This window comes from Macrobrachium nipponense, chromosome 8, assembly GCF_015104395.2.
Source record: "Macrobrachium nipponense isolate FS-2020 chromosome 8, ASM1510439v2, whole genome shotgun sequence".
In the NCBI taxonomy this organism is placed as follows: Eukaryota; Metazoa; Arthropoda; class Malacostraca; order Decapoda; family Palaemonidae; genus Macrobrachium; species Macrobrachium nipponense.
The window spans coordinates 52,291,373-52,313,044 of record NC_087203.1 but is presented as its reverse complement, the minus strand read 5'-3'; the positions used below and the strand labels follow the sequence as shown (position 1 = coordinate 52,313,044).

Sequence of the window (21,672 nt, the reverse complement as noted above, 5' to 3'; positions counted from 1 at the left end):
TCTAAAGCTGAACAGTGTCCTATGGGCATTCTTCTGTACCGATAATGCCCCCAGGGAGTGATAAAGGTCGTGTCTGAGGTTCTCTTAATCTAACTCCACCTGATGGAAGCCCCAGTGTGCATCTGCCACTGTCCTGAAGGGATGTAAAGGCACCCCTGAGATCATGTCAAAAGGAGCAAGGATGTGACGCGTCTCTCTCCTGTAGGCGGCATTGAGGTGTTGAAAGTCCACAGTGCGGCAGGGCTAACCCAATTTCTTGGTAACAATGACCATCCTCACACACCATTCTGTTGCTTCACCAGTTGGTACCTCCTCAATGATGCCTTTCTTAACGTCCTGGTCCAACTGCGTCTTCTCTCCTGACCCCCAATGTTTTGGCACTGATGCTGCAGTGTGGCATGCATAGGGGGTTGCCCCTGGCAGTAGATGAATATGGTGCTGCTTGCCCTCCATGACAGGGAGGGGCTCCCTTTCTGTATTGAATGTCGATGACGAAAAATAGCGCAAGAACCACTGCTCCAACTTTGGGACGTTCTCCCCCACTGGTGGGAAGGGCTGGGATGAGGGCTTAGGCAGGGACTACCAAATGGGTGTGGGTACCTCATGCTCCAGTGCAAGGTAAGTGGTAGGGAAGTGGTAGGGAAAGGATTGAGGCCAAGTCCTTACAAGCAGCCAGTGAAAGAAAGAATGACCTTGCAGACTTGATGAGGTACACGTCTTGGATGGTTGTCCTGTAACCGTATTGAATGCGAAGAGGAGCGGTCCCCATACACTCCAATCTAATGTTGGCAACATCACGTAGGGCCCCGCAGCATCGTGAAAGGGCAACCCTTTCAATGAAAATCGACAGCAGGGTGGGGCCTGCAATACACACTTGGGCCCCAGTGTCTACCACAGCCTAGTAGACAGGGTTGTGACCCTTAGGCCTAGGCCTATGCACTAATGGGGACACTACCACTTGTATAGTAGGCTGCATACTGAGTTGTACCCTGGTAGTGACTGCCCCCAGTGTTACTGATGAAGCAGGGGCATCATTCACCATCTTCTTCTAGCTCCTACAAAACCGTTTCAAGTGGCTGATTTTTTGACAGCCATTACAGACTGTTTCTTGCTGGGCACAACACCTTTCTGGGCTCATGTTGCACTCCACAGTTACCACACACCCGACATTGATGGGAATCAAGGCCCTCTCACTACTCTTCACCGCTGCACACTCTCGGGGGCTGGGGTTTGTCTCCTCATTGGCTGCACATGGCTCTTGATGCCATGTGTCATGCTGGGGCATGGATAAATCTTTGCGAGCTGCATCGTATGTTGTACACACTGCCCTTAGGGCATCTACACTACAAACAGAATCACATGACTTATAAAGGTCTTTTTTTCAATACCTCATCCCTTAGACCTACCATAAGCCTTCTAAAAAGCATATATTTTACAAATCACAATGACAGCTAGGACACTGGAAGCCACAGTCCATGGCCTTTTGAGAGCACTTTGCAAAATATTAACTAATGGACTCCTCACGCCCTTGCATATACACAAAAAATTCATCCCAATGCACAGCTTGGTTCGATGCTCACAGAGCCATGGCCCCTATAGCATCCAGAGCCCTTTCCGGAGCCTAGTAAGCCCACTGTACATCACTATACCTGGCATCCAGCATACATTGCAACTTGAGTGCAATGAAGCCTACTGTATTGAACTGCATCCACTGGTTGAAGCTTATGTAGCCAAAGCCAATGTGCCATGGACCGTTTCCAAGTCCTGTAGGGGGCCCGATGACATTTCCAAAGTACACTTCTCTGGCTGTGGTGGGGCTGGGGCCCTGGGGCTGCTCTATAGATGCAAGCCACTCACCATTGTAGCCAAACAGTCATTAAGGGCTTGCAATGCATCTCGATCTTCAGCAACTACATGTTTGAAGAGCTGGTGATCTTGGGGCCACTCCAACAGGAGTACTGTGGGCACCCCTGGAGGATCTTCGTGTCCTCCTTGCCATGAAAGACGGTCTCCCTAATGTAGACATGATTATCCTTTGTGGACTCTACTCACTACGCCATGTAGGAAACAGAAGGAAACCCGTGTATCGCTCCAGTGTTTCATTACACATCCAGTCTATACTGAGATGTGACTGCAAGTGAGGTGCAGGCATGTGTGCAACATTGGCACCAATTGCGCTGCCCTCTTGGCAACAGACATTACACACATCAACCATCCTACATTATGGGTAAATACCACTTTTCTAAGAAGACAGAGCAAGGAAAATTGAATTGTTACCCCTTAAAAACAGTGTCCTCAAGTTTTCTTTGAACCTCTGAAGAAAATTTATATAAGTTTGAAAGGACATTTGGTATGTTATAAAGTATTTTAAATATTGATTAATTATTCATTTATCTGTTAATTTATTTAGGAAAATGAAAGATTAATTAATTTCTGTACATGTTTTTCTTTCCTGAATGCCAAATGGCCCAAACATTTCATTGTTTATGTTCAGTGTTTACATATGAAGACGAGTCGAGTACTGCTCAACACTCACAGTACTTAATTTACCGATAAATGTTCCAGTGTTGGGTGTTCTTGAACATTTGAATCCATCACTACAGGGATCTTCTGTAACATTATCCAGTATGCTTGAGGCAGTTGACAGTGCCAGAGAACAACTGCAGTCTGTTCAGACTAATGCAGCTTTTCATGACTTTTTTGTCATACTGAAGAGAAGTGCAATGAGCTGCAATTGGAATCATTAACTTTGCCAAGGAGACAAAAAGTTCTTAAAAAGTATGATTCTACACCTACAACTGAGTATGTCCCTGCATCAGAAGAAGAATACTATAGAGCTGATTCCTTTCAGGTCATCGAGAGTGCTAAGTTGAATTTGGATGAGTACTTCACATCAACAGATTTACTGAGGTACAATAAACGGTGACTCACTGCTCACAGATGTCATTGACACTGACACAGTCAAAAGATACCCAGAGCTTGTTGACTTTGAAAGTTTAAAACTACAACTTGGATTTTTCAGGTCACATTACAGCCAACATCCATTGCTGCATGCCAAAAACTATTCTGTGAGATGACACCTGAAGTGAGGCATATGTTTCTACTTATAGAAAACTTGTTGACAATAGTCATGATCTCACCAGCCAGCTCATGCTCAGCAGAGGATTCCTTTTCTTTTTGACAAAGACTGAAGACATACTTGAGATCTACTATGACACAAATGCGACTCAATGACATATTCCTTTGTCATATACACCAAGATCACCTGACAAGCTTGGATGACATCACCATAGCTAAAGAATTCATTGCTCAGTCAAATGAGGCTCGACAAAATATATTTGGCAACTTCTAAACCCCATGTATTTTTTTTTTATGTTAGAAAGGAAGACAAAAGTCTTGGCTGTATTGGTATCAGGCAGCAGTTTATAACTTTTTTAGTATTAAGAACTTGTGTATTTTGGTGCTGGTAAATAGTAGGCTAAGATGTCTGACATAATGAATTAAAAGAGGGGATGGTTTAAGTCTTTGATCACTAACTGGTCAAAAAAGGTTGAAACCAACCACTATTGATACAGGTGATATCAACAGTATTTCTTCATTGAGATGAGAGACTCCCTGAAGGAATATTTGCAGAAAATCCAGAACTTGGATAAGGAAATACTATTGGATCTAACGGATCGTACATGACAGACTGACCAAATTGCGAGTCAAGCAACATATAGCCCAAAGGTAGGCACTGAAATTCATAGACTAAACTCCTCCATCATGGGTCTTCTAGCTGTAAGGGTTGAACCTAGTGCACCAATATTGCCTGTTAAAGCTAGTGTAAAGTTACCCAAATTAGACTTCATACATTTCGATTGTGATATATTGGAATGCAATTCATTTTGGGAACTTTATGAAGTATTAGTACACCAACTACTGACTTTTTGAGAGTATACAAAAGTTTTTTTATTTAAAGGGGCCTGTTGGAAGATGAGGCTTTGGAACTGATATCTGGTTTCAAATTAGGTGATAAATATTTGAAAGCAGTGAACTTGTTAAAAGAAACCTATAACAGAAAAGAAGAGATCAAGTTGTCCTTAGGTAAAAAAAAAAAAAAAAAAAAAAACTTTTTGACTGAGACTCCTGAGGCAGATGCAGAATCGCTACAAAGATTCAGAGTGCAATTTGAATGCTGCGTTGGAGAGTGAATAGTTGGAATTGAGTGGGTTATATGCCATGTTGCTCTACACCAAACTACCTAGTAGTTTAAGTGAAATAATGAAACGAAGGCGTTGGGAAAATTGGCTTAAATTTGACACCTTTGAAAAATATATTGAAGTAGAAATACACAATTTGAGGGCTATTCCACAGACTGAACCAGTGAAAGCTAATACATTAACCACGTATCTACTTTCGCAGTAGAACAAGGGCAGTCTGTGATACCCACACCACACACACACACACACACTCACACATCACTGGGGCCTAAAGAAAGTACAAACAAAGCCTAGGTAAACCAAGTTAAAGGTTTACAGAGGCTGTTATATATGGACACATTGTAAATCCTATGTAACAAGAGGAGGAAAGATAGAAAACTTAACTCTAGGCCTGTGTTTCATTTGCACATCCAATAAACATTTCAGTTCCGATTATGACAGGCAACATTGTAATAATGGTTGCACTGTTAGACATCATAAGGCTATATTTAATCAAAACTGGCCAAATAAGACTAAGGAAGGTGGGTTACAAGTTGGAATGCTCTCCCTGACAAATACTGGCCAGAGAAATAAGAGGACTAAGCAGTCTATCTTATCTACAGCCACAATAACCCTAATGAGTAAAGGATGTTGCATTGTGCAAAAGAGAGGGTTGTTGGATACCTGTGCCGAGAACTCTTTTGTAAAGATCTGCTCTTGATGAACTCCATTATAAGAGCAAGGGAGTTGAAAACATATCATTGAGAAGTTATTTGACTTCTAAACCAGTCAAAGAGTAATAAATGGTAAACATCGTTGTACCTCACTGGAGTAGATTAGTACACATGGATTGTATAGTGGTAGATGGGCTACCGGGCAAAATATGCAAAGAAATTCGACGTTAAGAAGAATTTATGGTCATTGTGTAAAAGAAAAATCAGCGTGGCTGATAAAGATTTTGTTCTGCCTGTAGAGAAACAAGCAGCTATAGAACTGTTAATAGGGGCTAACAATATGTCAACAGATTACATCCAGGGTTTAAGAAATTAGAAGATTTAGTATTGCTACCAACCTTATTTGGTTGCGTGGTAACCGGAACCTGTAGTTCTCCTCCAACCAAGGAGACTTATGTTTCCATTTTAAAACTAGCAGTGGAAACCAACGATATACCTATGACTGAAGGGGTTACTCATTTAAAAACCCAGGGGAAGATCTTGAAACTTTAAGGAGTTTACATCATTTAGGTACTATTGACGTCAGTGAGATAACAGAACAGGGAAAGAAGGTATTGGAGAACTTTTAGAGTTCTGTAACCTATTCCGAAATTGACAAACAGTGTGTTGTGGCATTGCCTTGGAAAGGCAATAAAAGGAGATTAACTTCCAACTTTGGGTTGGCTTTGAACAGATCAAAGCAATATTGTGGCAAGGTTTGGAAGGACACACAGGATATAGAACACTATCAGAAAATCCTGAAGGATCAGGATGATAAGAGGTTTATAAAGCAGAATATTTTAAAACCGATGAAGATTGTCGGTGCTTGGCACATGATGATGTTAAAAAAGACAGTGCAACAACCCTATTAGGACAGTATTTGACTGTTCGGTAAAACAGGAAAAATGGGTTAAGCTTGAATGATTGTTTCTGGATGGGACTATATATAACAGCTGATCTATTCAAAGTTCTACTGCAGTTTAGAATAAAATAGTTTATCTGTATTAGTGACATAGAGAAGACATTTCTAATGGTACAGCCTAGGGGAGAAGAATGAAACTATACAAGATTGTTATGTTTGGAAGATCCAACAGACCCTAACAGTAGATTGTTGGTGTATAGATTCCAAGTTGTTTTATTTGGAGCTACATGTTCTCCCTTTTTGTTGAATGCAACAATTAAGAACCACTTATCCATGGTGGAAGGTGATGTAAAGGATAAAAAAAGGATTATATTTAGATAACCTACAGTTCACCAGCAATGATGATGAACTGGTGAATTTTTTCTCTAAAACAAATAAGATATTTGCACAAGCCCATTTTTTACCTGAAGGACAAGTAATTATGACTCGTTACAAACTATAGCTAGAGCACATAGGATTAGTGCCAGAGAACAAGCATCTCATAAGATCTTAGGTCTGAATTGGAACAAAGAGAAAGAGACCTTGACATTTCATCCTACTAAGATAAATAAGTCCAGTCAGACTTAGAGGGAAGTGGTAAGAACTAATCCACAGATTTACAATCCATTAGGAGTACGTCAACCTGTTACTATTAGGGCAAAGATATGCCTACAGAATTTGTGGAAACAACAATCAGATTGGGATGATCAACTCCCATGCCCATTACACAGGTGATTAGGTTGAGTTATCCGATGTGGAGAAATGTCTTGATATTTCCTTTCCTAGGAATACTAGCCTAGGAGAGGGGGACTCCTTACACATATTCTGTGATGCCAGTAAGTCAACATACGGCTGTGTAGCACATAGAGTTAAGAATGAAAAGTCTTATTTAATGATGACGAAGGCAAGAGTAGTGCCCATTAAAGAAGTGACTGTCCCAAAACTAGAGTTGATGGCATTGTTGCTGGCAGCAAGAAGACAAATTTATGAAAGAATCCTTCAAGAAGGATGAGTTTGTTGAATTGTTCATCTGGTCAGACAAATGGGTAGTACTGAAAAGTGTTCTCCCTGTATTTATGAAAAATAGAGTACAGGAGATAAACTCTTTAATTCCAGAGGCAGTCTTGTCCTATGTACCTATGGATGATAATCCCAGTGACTGTTTGACACATGGGAAAAGAACAGAAATTATCTTGGATAATTCTTTCTGGATAGATTTCTTCATTAAAAAAAGTCCTCTTGGCTAATAGATAGGTTATAGGTGGGTGGATCACTTATACAGGGTAAGGAAGAGAATATTTTGGTCAATATTGTAGGGGACAACCTGAATGGTGATACTCACTTGCTGAACTAGGAAAGATTCAGCAAGGTTAAGAAGGTCTATACAACCACAGCATGGATCCTACCTTTTTTAATAATTGTAATTCAACCAATTTGAAAATAACTTGTGAATTGACCTTGGAAGAACTCCAAGAGGCAATGAATAGGACTATTTTCCTCATGCAAAAGGAATTCGTTCAAGAGGAATACAAGAGTTTGATGAATGGGTAAGGAAACAAAAACTAGCCCTCGTACACCAGTTGAATCTTTACCAGGACAACGGGGTAATAAGGTGTAAGGGTAGACTAGAACACACACAGTTACCTAAAGCTACTAAGTTTTCTATGCTATTGAAGAAGTAAGCATTAGCATCATGATGCTAATGCTCACATGGGTGTAAATGCAACTGTGTCACAGATAAGGCAACTAAGAATATATCACACCATTGTGTTATTTGTAGAACACAGGGGAGGTCTTGTACCCAATGTAGCTCCTCCTGTACCTGAGTTCAGGGTGCAATGTAATCAACATTTAATACCACAGGTATGGACTACAATGGTGCATTATGGGTTAAGGGAAATGGACAGCGCACTAAGAATGCTTATAGCATCTAATTGCCCAGTAACCAGAGGCATGCATGTGACTCGTTCTTCACGAGTTTTAGAAAGTTCTGCAGCAGAAGAGGTTTCCCAGTGCTCATGTTGAGTGACAACGCCATCAAGTTGGTAGCGGCATCAAAATATCTTAGGGCCATGTCAGAGAATCCCAGGGTAAAGGGATATCTGTTAGATATAAAGTGTAACTGGAAGCTCATTCCAATTATGGGAAAGGCTGATAGGACTTCTTAAGTCATGCCTAGAAAAGATTGTAGGCAAGGTCTTACTCAGTTTTGAAGAACTGACCTGTGTACTGGTGGAGCTGGAAGGCATCACCAATGATAGACCATGCTTAGGGATTTGAATCCCCAGTAATTATGTAGCTAAGAATTTCTAAGTACCAGTAGCTAAAATTTGAAAATCACATTACTTTGGGAACAGGGAAACCTTATTTTATTATAAGAATATTCTTTTTATTTAACGCAAAGCGGCCTAATATCTTGTCGAGTACACATAAATTATACTTAAAGAAAAAGGGATCTTGCTGCACCTTAAAGTGCAAAAAGAATTGTGATGCTGTGGTGTGTTTAAAGTTTTTGAATTTGCTCTATATAGTTATAAAATCTTTGGTAAAGTTAATTTCATACACTAAATGATCAGTCTTCACTTTCTACAAGAGACATAAAATCATGATAAACGCCTGTTAAGCATTTTTAGCAAGCATGTGGCATGTGCTATAATTTTTACCTCAGTGGCCCAATGAAAATCCTGAAAACATTTTTTACTTTATATTCAAAGTCACTTTCATAGTTTGATAATATAATTAGAAGCGTCTAATTTATTAATACGATTTTTTCTTACAGCAGTTCAAATGGTACAGCAGAACCTCTACCATACACACCACCTCCCCATTACAAACCAAATCGCCGAAATATGCTCATTTCTCCGCCGATATCAGCAACCATTCATAGAGGCTCTGATAATCCACTAAGACCACCAACAGAAAATTCGGCACAGTCAACATCAGCATCAACATCATTACGTATACCACGACCTTCATATGCACATATGAGTCTGCAAGATTTAGAAGTTAACAGGGTTATAGCTGAGTGTGCAGCATATACTAAAACAACAGTACCTGGATTACTCGTGACCTCTGCAGATTCTGCAGGTAATGAATGTCATGATTATGACTTGCTGATACCCCCATTAAGGCCATCCCCTTTAAGTACATCTCACCATACACCTGTTCCTTCGTCAGCCTCTTCACCTCTTGGTCGAGATGCTTCTGATGTTTGGTCAATAAGAAGAGAAAATGGAGGGCCTAATATTGCAATTGAGGCACTAATTGAACAAGTACCATCTAACCATTCTACACGACCAGGGTCACCAACACTGATAGCTTCTGCACATCATGCCTCAAATCATTCCTTGGCTGGCAGTAGCAGTGGAAGCCGAGCTTGGCCTCGTCAAGAATCTAACTCTTCTGTGGGTGGCTTGTTATCTGTCTCTAGTGAAGATGAAGAGCCTACTATCAAGTATTATAATAAACAAAGACCTCAGAGGTCTCTAGGTAAAACACTAGTTGTTTATAACACCCTTTCTGGAGATGCATTACTAGAGCAAAGTAAAATTGCAAGAAAAATGGCTCTCATGAATAAAGGTGGTTTTGGTCCAAAACGCCAAGAAGTAACTACTGTTTTTACGGATCCTATATCTGGCCAAGCAGTTGATGGTGATATGCTTGGTTTGAACTACAGACCAATCCCTCCTGACACTTCAGATGCTGACAACAGGGTTCCAATTCCTATTGTTTTTGCTTTCCTTGTATCCTACTTGGCCATTGGTGCATTACTATTCTATTGGTTAGAAGGGTGGACACTAACAGATGCATGCTACTTTTGCTTTATCACCCTATCTACAATAGGTTTTGGCGACTTTGTTCCAGCTAAGTCATTAGGCTTTGAAACTCAAGAGGCAAAGGTTAAACTAGTCACAGGATCTTTATATCTTTTATTTGGTTTAGCAGTTCTTGCTATGTCTTTCAATTTGGTACAAGAAGAGGTTGTATTGAAGTGTAAATCATTTGCACACTGGATAGGTCTAATGAAAGATTAGTCTCAAGTGCAAAGGAAAAGTTCTGACTTATGATTATTTATACTTCGAAAAGCATGAAAATGGATTTGCATTCTTCAAAAAATATTTCACCTCCTCAAAACCATCTACTGTATGACAAAACAGATGTACAAATATTTTAATTCATAATTTACTTGATAACAAAGGCTGTGATACATTTTATTAGAACTACCTTTACAGGTTGTTCTGAATACATCACACAATGTAAATGGTTAACTCTTTACACAGGTATTTAATTTCATACCAAAGTGATTTTTATATTGTTACATTACTAACAAACCAAGATGCACTCAATTCTAACACAATGTGATAAGTTTTTGTTAAATGTGAATTTAGCATCAAGAAAACATTATCTTGCTTTGTTGTTCAAGGACTTACCAATACACAGGCAATGCTTCCTTGCACTTTTATGGATAAGGAAAAACCTACCACATAATGAAAAGGATAAAATGTTTGCAGACATGGGATTCTCCAACAGGTGGTGCACTGGTATAAATGGTATTAGTATTTTTAGGATTAAAGGGTTTATAGCAAAAGATGCTGCAGCACAGTAACATACAAAAATTTATGAAGTCTTTACGCCATCTAGAACTCATCTTAAACTACTAGAGCTAAGGCTATCATAAATCGCTGGTGAATTCTAATAACCTGTATTTGCGGATTAACCCAGCTATTTCAAATATTTCAATCACATTCAATCAAAGGATACTGACTTTATCATGAACTGTATATCGAGCTCACATTTTGAGCATAAGTAATTTATACTAGCAACAAGGTATGAAAATTGACCTGTGAGTATTCGTAAGATTTATAGCAAGAGAAACAGAGCGAGATGCAAAACTGCAATTGTTATCCCTTTTGGAAGCTTTAATTTAACTTTTAACTAAATTGATTACAAGAGCTATTAAACCTGCATTTTAAAGGAACATGGAATTATCCACTGTTCTTTGTGGAGAGCTACTCTTTCTGAAGCTAAAACATGTTAAGCAGCTCCTTATTATCAGTAGCTATAACTGCAATCTTATTGAAATTTGTATACTATAGCAGTTGAACACGTATGCCAGCTCCAGCGACCTCGTCTACCTCACCAGGAAACATTTCATACTCTATAGCCAGGCATATCATGGCCAGTTTAAGGATGAGGTCAAGACCATGAAAAGGATAACTGCCAACGGTACCACACCTACATATAACGAGTGTCTTTTCTTACTAGTCTACTGCTGCCCAAACCTGGTCAGCACCCTCCGTAGAGAGATCTGAGAGTCAATCAACATGGTATGAAAATTTAAATGTAACAAAGGGACACTTCAAGCCTTCAGAACTTGCTCCATAAGTCACACCACTACCACTCTATGATAACAATTGCTAGCCCACCGCAACCAAGGGCTAACACCCCAACATTATGTAGACACCCACAACTGTAAACCAATATTAGGAGAATTATTTTTAGGCACAGAGATCATGCATAGAGATGGCCAGTTCCATAGACTGTAAATAGCAGAAGCTGTAGATATAGATCAACAATGGCCTGCACTAAACATACAAAGTAACATGGACTTCATTCTTCCTTCTCCAAGGATATCACAAGACATCTGTGAGAATCTGAGGGAAGAAACAAGTAACAAAATACTCACTTAATTATGACAGAACATACTAACAACGGTGCTATTGGCCAGAGACAGAAATCATGGCCCCCTCTGTCACTTGCTGTGGCATAGGGCATGTCTTAAGAAGCACCAATAGTGCCCTTGCCGCTGCACAGACTACGATCAAGAGCATAATACCCACCGACCAATTTAAATTCATCACTCCAGTGACAGCATATTTTACATCTAAGGATTAGCTGTTAAGTCAGCATGGCATAATAAAAAATTTTATGTCAATTTGTAATTTAGTTCTAAAGGCACCTCCAATAGCCAAGGAAACTGTCCAATGCAATAAGAAGTAAATGGATGCAAATGTTGGAAATTCTTATTTATTTTGGAGAAGCTTACCTGATGACAAAATGTGGTAGTATAGACTGATTCAAAGTCTAAACAGAACGATAATTTCTGCAAATAATGCCATTGACTTCAATAGGGACTGCATAAGTGAAAATATGCCCAGATATAATTGTGCTTATCTGTTTACCCAATATTTCACCCAATGACATAACATTGTCTAAGTTGACTATGATTATGTTTTTTGGACAAGCAAGGATTAATAAATTTTCATATGCCATACCATATAAGAATAACTCATAGAGAGAAAGAGAAAGGCAAACAAACAATGTCAAGTGCGCGATGTTGTTTACCTCAACATTATACATAAGTGTACATATACAGGGGCACACACATTATGACACAACACAGATGGGCAGTTTATACCAATGTATTATTTCAATCTGTTCAACTTCAGAAAAGCCTATTTAATAATAAAATAATTTTGTACGTAAATTGAAGCCCTCATAAATGAATTTTCAGCATTAGTTTTCCATAAGAGGCAGGAAGTTGGAAGAAAGTGAGAAGGGGTGTGTCACACACAATTCTATGATATATTTTTCTCAGTTGTTCAGAAGCAATGAACAAAACAAGGCATAATGACTGTTGATTTCAAGCCAATAACAATCACAAAAGCTTGCACGCACATTAAGGCCACCCAACCCTCCTCAATCAGCTCTCACAGCCTTTCTACCCAGTAAGCACTTAACCCACTCAACATAAAAGGAGATGCTGGGTGTGGCCCTACTAACAAAGAGGAGAGGAGAAAGGTCACTACAACAACTTGATGAAAGAATTGGCAATTGAAACTTCAGGACTATGCCAGAACTTTACCAGGATTACAGAGGAGCTTTTCAATGAAATTGTTGAAAAGGTCTCGCCCTACATACACTAAGAAAATCCTCACATTCTGGAGAAGACCCATTGAGCCAGGCATGCGTGTTGCAATTACCCTTCGTTTCCTTGCAACTGGAGAATCCAAGAAGAACCTGTCCATCCAATTCTGAGTAGCTTCCAATACAATCTGCGGTATTGTGCCTGAAACTTGTAGGACCTTAGTGACTGCGTATGGAGATGAGGTGATGCAGTTACCCACGACCCCACACCAAAGAAAGGAAGTAGCATGTGGGTTTGAAGATCGCTGGAATTTCCCACACACCCTTGGAGCAGTAGATGGGAAACACATCAGAATCCAGAACCCACTGCAAAGAGGAACTTATTACTTCAACCATAGGAAATTCTACTTGGAGTTGTTGACGCTGAATACAAGTTCCTATACGTCGATGTAGTAGGTACCATAGGATCCGAGTCTGATGGTGGTGTCTTTGCCAAGATACAGCTCTGCCAAATGCTTGATCAGAAGAAAGCCAATCTGCCTGCCCCTGAAAGATTGCCAAACGAAACTGAAGATTAACCCCAGTCCCTCATTTCTTCATTGGAGATGAAACCTTCGCTCTGAAGAATTATATGATGAAACCATACCCTGCACGAAATCTGACAACACATGAGCCCATCTATAATTATCGACTGAGCAGGGCAAGACGTACAGTGGAGAATGCCATTGGCATACTAGCAAACAGGTAGATATTGTTCACAAATATTATACTGTCTTTATTTGGTCTGCTTGTTTAATTAACTTAAAAGCGTATTAGTATGAAACACCTTCTGCACATCATTTCTTTTCTACAGAAATAATACGTATTTAACCTGAAATACTTTTCGTATACCATCTAGCAACTAAATCAATATTTTTCATTTGTCTCCCACAGATTCAGAGTGTTTCACATCCCTATACATCTTCGCCATGACCGTATCGAGCCCGTGGTGTTGGCCGCTTGTGTGTTGCACAACTCAATTTTGATAAAAAACTAAACTCCTAATACCACGAATGAGGCAGATCAAGAAGACTGTGACACCTGAGGCCCTCCCTACCTGGTCCCTGGACTGGAGGTGTGACGAAGCTTTATTACAGAGCCTGACTCGCCCAGGCCGTCCGAGGGGAACCATGGCTTGCAAGGCTCAACGACATCACCTTTGCGATGAGTCAACTCCCCTGCAGACTCAGTTGATTGGAGAGATTCAATGATATAAAACAAGGAAGCAATAGAACATTCCTGTACATACTTTCATAAATTAAATTGAAATAACTTTGTAAATATCAAAATAAATGTTGACATTCTGAAATATTTATATTATTACCCTACACATCTTTTTGTTGTTGTATTCAGGGTCATATTTATCTATATATGACATTCTCAAAGCATATCAAGAATACTAAAAATCTAAAATGCAATTTTTACTCAAATTAGAACATGCATTTTCATTTAGTATACTTCAGAACACTAATAGATTTATATATTGCAATTCAGTCGCTGACTTATATATTTTTAAGAGATAATTTTCTATGTTACACGTCAGAAATATTTATATTGTTACATATATATTTCCTCTAAGGTTGTTTTTTGTGTCTTAGTCACGTATATGAGAATTTCTTAGACTATATGAAAATACTGAAAATCTTGATCCCCAAATATGCTAAGCAAAATATCTAAACTGGATTTTTTACTAGAACATTCTAATAAATTGTATTGATCGCAATTAAGTCACTGACATATATTTCAATAAATGAAAATTCAGTGAAAGTCCTGAATAAAAGTTATAAGTCAGAAATATTTAAATTGTTACAATAAATATTTTTCTCAAGGTTTTGTGTGTGTGTGTGTCTATTGTTCATGTATAATATGAGAAGTCCTTGGAGCATATAAAAATACTGGAAATCTTGAATCCCATATATATGTCAAGCAAAATATAAATATAAAGCCCGCTTTGTGCAATGAATTCTGCCCTTCAACTTTCTCTCTCTCTCCCTCCCTCCCTCTCCCTGGCCTTGGCCTTGGAAAGTGCAGGCGATGAAAGTACTACCCAAAAGGGAGATATTAGTACTGAGTCAAAAGGATCTTTTGTCCATTTGCCCCCAAAAACGTCTCAGGGTCACGTTCCAAACAGAATTTGAACACTTGCTTCAAACTTTCCTTATCCCTTGAATGTTTACACCCAACTTTATTAGGGTATCATTTAAATGTTTTACAAAGCGCTTTTAAGATTACCTAATATCCCGAAATATAAGGAAATATGACCACGTCTTCTGGCTAGCCTGTGCCTCCTTAATAGAAAACCTGTACTATATGCGCTTTTAATGAAGCATTATAAAAATGTTCCACATGCTCAAAATATCGACCCTTGATTTAACTGCATAGAATTTGGAGGCATGTCAATAATAAGTCAATAATAAGTATATGCCACAAAATATAAGATCATGTTGTTTAAATAAAGTACTCGTAGTGCTGAGTAAAATTGATACATTAGATACGATGACAATAAAAGGTGGATAAGTCTGCTATTGTGGATGCATAGAAACTAACAGGCATATTATACTTCTGTTAGTTACAGATTTTTTTACAGTTGGCCTTTAATTCAAACCTGTGTTAACAATAACAAAAAGGAGAAAAAAGAGAAACAATTGGCAATCAAAATCAACTTTGTATTACGTTGGTGGTTCCTCTGCAATTGCAACGGATCTGAGATGGGGTACGCGTACCCCCGGCGGCATATTTCCCAAGTCTGGAAGAGTTTAGGGATGGGGAAAATTAGGACCAATCAAAGCGTGTTGAGTTGCTCCATGGCGTCACAAGCCACGCCTTTTAGCTACACTCGGTCTCATAGCCATTACTGCCAGTCACAATGCCGAAGAAAAACTCAATTTCACAGTTGACGGCTTGTATGACCTATACATTTTAGTCAGATATATCTAAACAAACTTCAACACTATTTCAACAAACAATATATTCGTCAAATGAGATACATCGTGAAATATATTAAGCATTATTGGCTTCTCCCTCTTGGTAATAGTGCTCAGTCCTCTTAATTCCTGCTCGCAAAGTCGATATTTACTGCATAAATAATATTTTCATCGGGAGTTGCTAAATTATATACATGAAAGTGAGTGTTTAATGCCATTTAGAGAGAGTTGTGATAACACATAGAATGAATCAAACAATATACAAGATAGTAAAATTGATGGTATGGTAAAAATGATAGTATATGATCTGTAATTAGCACTACAGACTACAGACAGGAGGCCAAGAACTTCGCGGCACTTCGACTCCTATCAAGAATCTTGGACTTTGAAATTGACGATTTTAAAAGCATGGGGCATGGAACGTTTTTCAGGCGTTACTGCCTGTTGTTTCAGGCTATAAAAAGGTATTATGTACAGTACTGAAATAATAACTGCCCTATGCTTAAATAAAATGTGGAGGATACAGTTTTGTTGACAAATTTATCCAGTCCGTAGGGGGATAGTGCTGTCATTACACCTCATTTGGTGCAATGTAGGCATTACTTGAGTTTCTTCGCAGCATCCCTTTGACGCCTAGCTGCAACTACTTTCATTCATTTTACTGTTACCTCCGTTCATATTCTCTTTCTTCCATCTTATTGTCCACCCTCTCCTAACAATTACTTCATATTGCAACTGCTTTGAGGTTTTCCTCTTAGAACACCTTTCAAACCTTTTACTGTCAATTTCCATTTCAGCGCTGAATGGCCTTAGTTGCCCCAGTGATTGGCATAATGCCAAAATTCTAAATGTAAAAAAAAAATTATGCACTTAATTTTAGGCATACATTTGGCCATTGAGTGTGAGCTTGGATAGTAGTATACTTATATACTACCGTTATACCTGGCTTAAATTAATACATGTTGAATATTTGCATAAAATTTTCTGTTGAAAGACTTGGGAAAAGTGTCATCCAAATTTACTTTAAAGCATATCGCAGTTCTAATGAATTTATGCATCAGTTCTTCTCTAGTTCAGCTTGGTAAAAAGTTTACTGTAACCCCGTAAATAGGTAGTATTCTGTACTCCTATAATTCTAAAAGTATTACATACTAATGAAATACTTCTTTTGATTCTTTGTACACAATGAATGACATGTACGAAGGGTTTGCTAAGAATATTAAATAAATGAAATAATCAGGGTTTTTTTTGTACTCTGAATTTTTAAGCAAAAATCACGTAAGGGCTTGCTAAAAATATTCAATACTGAATCATATCACTTTTTATTTGTTTGTACACAATGTATGAAAAGTAGAAATCAAAAGCAAAAAATTTTCAATAAAAACTTTATATATATTTGTACACAATGAATGACAAGGACCAATCAGGTAAGGACATCTGGAAAGTTTTATCAAAACGGAATCCAGCTCATAAAGGCAATTTTTTACTACAGCTTATCAAGTACACCTTGAAAAGCAACCGTATTCAGATTAGCTACGATACAGTAGGCTAACTTAGATCACCAAAACAACAATACCGTAGGTTTCTATAAGGGCACATTAGCTCTTGAAATTATTTAATGAATGAAGTGGATACTGTGTCCCTGTAAATAGTAGGTACTATATCAGTCTGATTCCTGTTAATTGCTTTTATGCAATGCCCAGTGATATGCATTACTTCGAAATAGAAATCCGTAGTGTAAGCCTAGTCCTTCTCTCTATTTTCCCCTGCAAACAGGTCAGATACCACCATTTTTACCATTTTGTATGTTGTTTGATTCATCCCATGAGTTATCGCAACTCTTTATAAATAACCGGTTTTAAACATGCATTTTCAAGTATATAATTTAGAAATTCATGATGTGAAAATATTATTTACCAGGAGGGAGAAGCCAATGACGCATAATATATTTCACGGTGTATCTCATTTGAAGAAGATGTTGTTAAATTAGTGTTGCATTATATTTAGATATATCTGACTAAAATGTATGTTTCATACAAGCGGTAACCTGTGAAATTGAGAAGAAAGTATATATTTCTTCGGCATCGTAACTGGCGGCAGTAAAAGGGAGCTAATAGGCGTGGCTTGTGACGTCATGGATCAGCTCCACCCGCTTTGATTGGTACTAATTTTCCCTATCCTTAAACTCTTCCAGACTTGGGAAATGTGCAGCCTGGATGCACATCTGGCTTCTGTCAGGCTGATGTAATTTATTACTGCAGCGGAAGAAACTGGTCTTGGATCACTTTCGTCACCTGGCAGCCCCCCTTCCCCTTCCATTCCTCGGACGAAAGACACGTGTTATTTTAATGTCCATTGTGTGCCCTCCATCACTGCCGCCATTGAAGAAGGACAAATCCGGTTATAAGGTAGGGTTACCAGACGTCCCTGGAAACCCATTTTCAGTGACCTGTCCCCGGCTACTGCTGTCCCCGGAAATGTCCCCAGTTTTCACTGTGACTGAAAGATCCGACATTGGAATACAGGTGGAAAAAAAATGAAAATGTCAACCAAACTATACATAGCTGCACACCGTACTACTCGTACTGCACAGTGTACAGTGTATATAACTAAGGAAATGATAAACAGTTTTGCACGGCATAATTTGCGAGATGACCTTCCAAGAACATAAAACCAAATTTCCCGCCCAACCATCGTCAATATCGTCATGCACGTCCCTGACTCCCTCCCCCCTTGCCTCAATTCCCGCCAGCTGCCATCCAGCGGTGCTTTGCCCGTAGATATAATTTGAATTCTGTTCAATCACTGGTTCTTAGTCATTAAATTATAGTCTACTTTGATTTAATCAATTGAATTTTCATCCAATTTATATGCAATTTAGGATAAATAGGATGACAGAAACTTATGAACGCTGCTTTGTGAATAGTAAGGGCTGCAGTGTCCCCGTTTTAGTTTTTCAATGACAAAAACACGTCATGTTTTGGAGGTTTTTGTTCCTCTGAACCGAAAATGTCCCCGGATTTTGTCTCGGAAATCTGGTCACCTTATTGTAAGGTGATGTGTTAAGTGATGGTTCCAGGCAGTGAATCAATTCTATTTCGACTACTGTGATTTCCATCTCATTGCTACAAGCTACTTATTGTCCTTAGTTCCCCCCTTAGTGCTCTGAACAATTAAGCATCCCTGTTGTGAATATTATTGCTATTGTTACCGGGACGCAATGTAACCTTTTGTGTAAACCCATTTTCTACACCCCTGTGATTTCTCAGTAATGTAAGCCAAGCAGAAGTGATTGTGTTTGGTCTTTTGTCCAAGCAAGCCCCGACCACGTGTCTTTAGCTTGTGTATTTATGTTGCATTGCAAATTTACTTGGAGATGATCTATCATGTGCCTTGTTGTGGGGAGTGGACTTTTGTGATGTGTGTCTCAGGGATTCATCAAACCTCCGCTGTTCTTTTTCATCAAGACCGATCAGTTCCGGCCTTCCAAGTTCTGCAGTAGCGAGTATAGCCTTGCTACATTCATCTTACTTAAGAATACGAACGTTCTTTAACACCCCTCAGGTGTACTACCTAATCCAGAGTAACACTAGTAGAGTAGTAAAATATATGTAATAAAGCTAAACCTTCGAGTTTACCTAAATTCCTTCATTCTGAAATCGGCCCTAAGCCGTTATTTTTCATGTACATTATGGTTCCTATGGGTAATTTAGCCTTTAGGGGTTTTCAACCTTTTTTTCACCTCGTACCATTTCGGGTATTTTTAATGTCAGTCATGTACCCCCTCCACTTCGTACAAAGAAAGCAAAACAATATCAGAAAAAAATTCCACTGTATATATTCGCAAGTACTGTGCTGAAGGGAAGTAAGTACATCACTCTCCTGACATAACCCGTATTATTGTAAATGCAAAGGATTCCATAAAAAATAAAGATTTTTTTTATAATTATTTAAATGTTTCTATGCAGTAAATTTTCAAGGTTATGGTGTAAGGACAACGCTTTTTCCATATAATCTTGTACATAATTGTTGTAGCTGCACTTAACTTATACCATGCTGTAGAGCATTCTCCGGCCTCGCCGCCGACATATAAATCATATGTATCTAATAACTGTAACCATAAATATTCATGTATGTATGTCTGTATAAAAACACAAATCAGCTGGCCCGACCCAGTTTTCTCTCTGTTCTGGTCGGGTGCTACATATCCGTCCGCAGCCATCTTTAGTACTGTGCTACCTGCCTCTTTGTCTGGACCTCACAATGGTACTGAGTTGCAAAAACAAAATTTACTATTATTACATCAGCAGCTAAAGGAGTTAATGACATTCCTGAAACTTTTTCATCAACTAGCCTAGTCAGCCGCGGAGCAGTTTTTGTTGGCTTCCACATTCATTTGAGACCTTAGTTTTGATTTTATGACAAGTAAGCTGGAAAACCCAGTTTCACACAGATACTCCATTGATGGGAAAATCAACTGAGAACGGAGAGGAGGCTCTTCTGCGACATGTGGATGTGATTTAGATATTTTACACCAGAACCTGACCAAAGACTTTTTCACAAATAGATCACAACCACTGGAGCCATTCACAAGTTCAGTAAACTCTTCCCTAATAGCATCATTAACAAAAGCAACTTCCATATGGAAATGGTCTCTAATTAGCTTTAAGTTTCCTTCAGACACATCAGGAAAGTATCTGCCTATTCCATTTTGCAGTGAGGAAAGTCAATCCATTCTTATAAGCTTACCATCGAAACTAGAGTAGATGTGTCATGTCTGTCCACAAGTGGGCGGCCAGGACCATAACCCTAACAACCCGGGAGAGCGTACCCCCTAACAGACTTTGAGTAGTACCGCCGGGGGCCATATTTCCCAAGTCTGGAAGAGTATAGGAATGGGGGAAAATTAGGACCAATCAAAGTGCGTGGAGCTGATCCATGACGTCACAAGCCACGCCTTTTCGCTCCTTCCTCAGTCCTATATCTATTACTGCAGCCAGTCACGTACATTTTAGTCAGATATATCTAAACATGATACAACACTAATTTAACAAGAATATATTCTTCAAATGAGATACACCGTGAAATATATTATGCGTTATTGGCTTCTCCCTCTTGGTAAATAATATTATCAAATTGTGAATTTCTAAATTCTATACTTGAAAATGCATGTTTAAAGCCATTTATAAAGAGTTACGATAACTCATGGGATAAATCAAACAATATACAAGATGGTAAAAATGATGGTATCTGACCTGTTTGTAGGGGAAAATAGAGAGAGGGAGTAGGCTTACACTATAGATTGCTATGGACATATACTATTTCGTAGCAATGCACATTACTGTGCATTGTATAAAAGCAATATACTGGTCATTACTAGGCCATGAACAGGAATCAGACTGATACAGTCACTACTATTTACAGAGATGCAGTATCAGCTTCATTCGTTAAATTATTTAAGGAAACCTACGATATTGTTATTTTGGTGATCTAAGTTAACCTACTGTTACCAAATATAGTTACTTGACAAACTCATCCTGTCAGCAGTTAATCTGAATGCAGATGTTTTTCAAGGTGCAGGTACTTTATAAGCTGTGGTAAAACTGCCTTTTTGAGGTGGATTCCGTTTTCATATAAACTTCCATATGTCCTTACCCGATTGGCACTTGTCATTCATTGTGTTAAAATATTTAAAGATTTTTATTGAACATTATTTGCTTTTGATTTTTACTTTTCATACATTATGTACAAACAAATAAAAAGTGATAACACAATTCAGTATTGAATATCTTTAGCAAGCCGTTATGTGATTTTTGCTTAAAATTCATTGTGTACAAAGAAAACACTGATTATTTAATTTATTTAATATTCTTAGTAAACCTTTCGTACTTGTCATTCATTGTTTGCAAAGAATTGAAATGAGTATTTCATTAGTATGTCATACTTTAAGCAATTATAGGAGTACAGAATAGTACTAACTATTTACGGAGTTACAGTAGACTTTTTACTAAGCTGAACCAGAGCAGAATTGATGCATAAATTTATTA

The 21,672-nt window shown here is 38.5% G+C and overlaps 1 protein-coding gene across 5 annotated transcripts in view; it reads left to right on the top strand.

The window, feature by feature from the left end:
• LOC135222777 (uncharacterized) overlaps positions 1–14,041 on the top strand; it is a 298,504-nt gene extending 284,463 nt beyond the window's left edge. For 3 of the 5 annotated variants that reach the window (XM_064261037.1, XM_064261038.1, XM_064261039.1), the window contains exons 6-7: positions 8,575–13,406; positions 13,596–14,026. In XM_064261037.1, coding sequence (XP_064117107.1) covers positions 8,575–9,829 — 1,255 coding nt within the window. In that variant the 3' untranslated portion in view covers positions 9,830–13,406; positions 13,596–14,026. Of the gene's footprint in view, positions 1–8,574; positions 13,407–13,595 lie in introns of all 5 variants that reach the window. The other 2 variants (XM_064261041.1, XM_064261040.1) reach the window with 2 other exon arrangements.
• Positions 14,042–21,672: the final 7,631 nt, after the last annotated feature.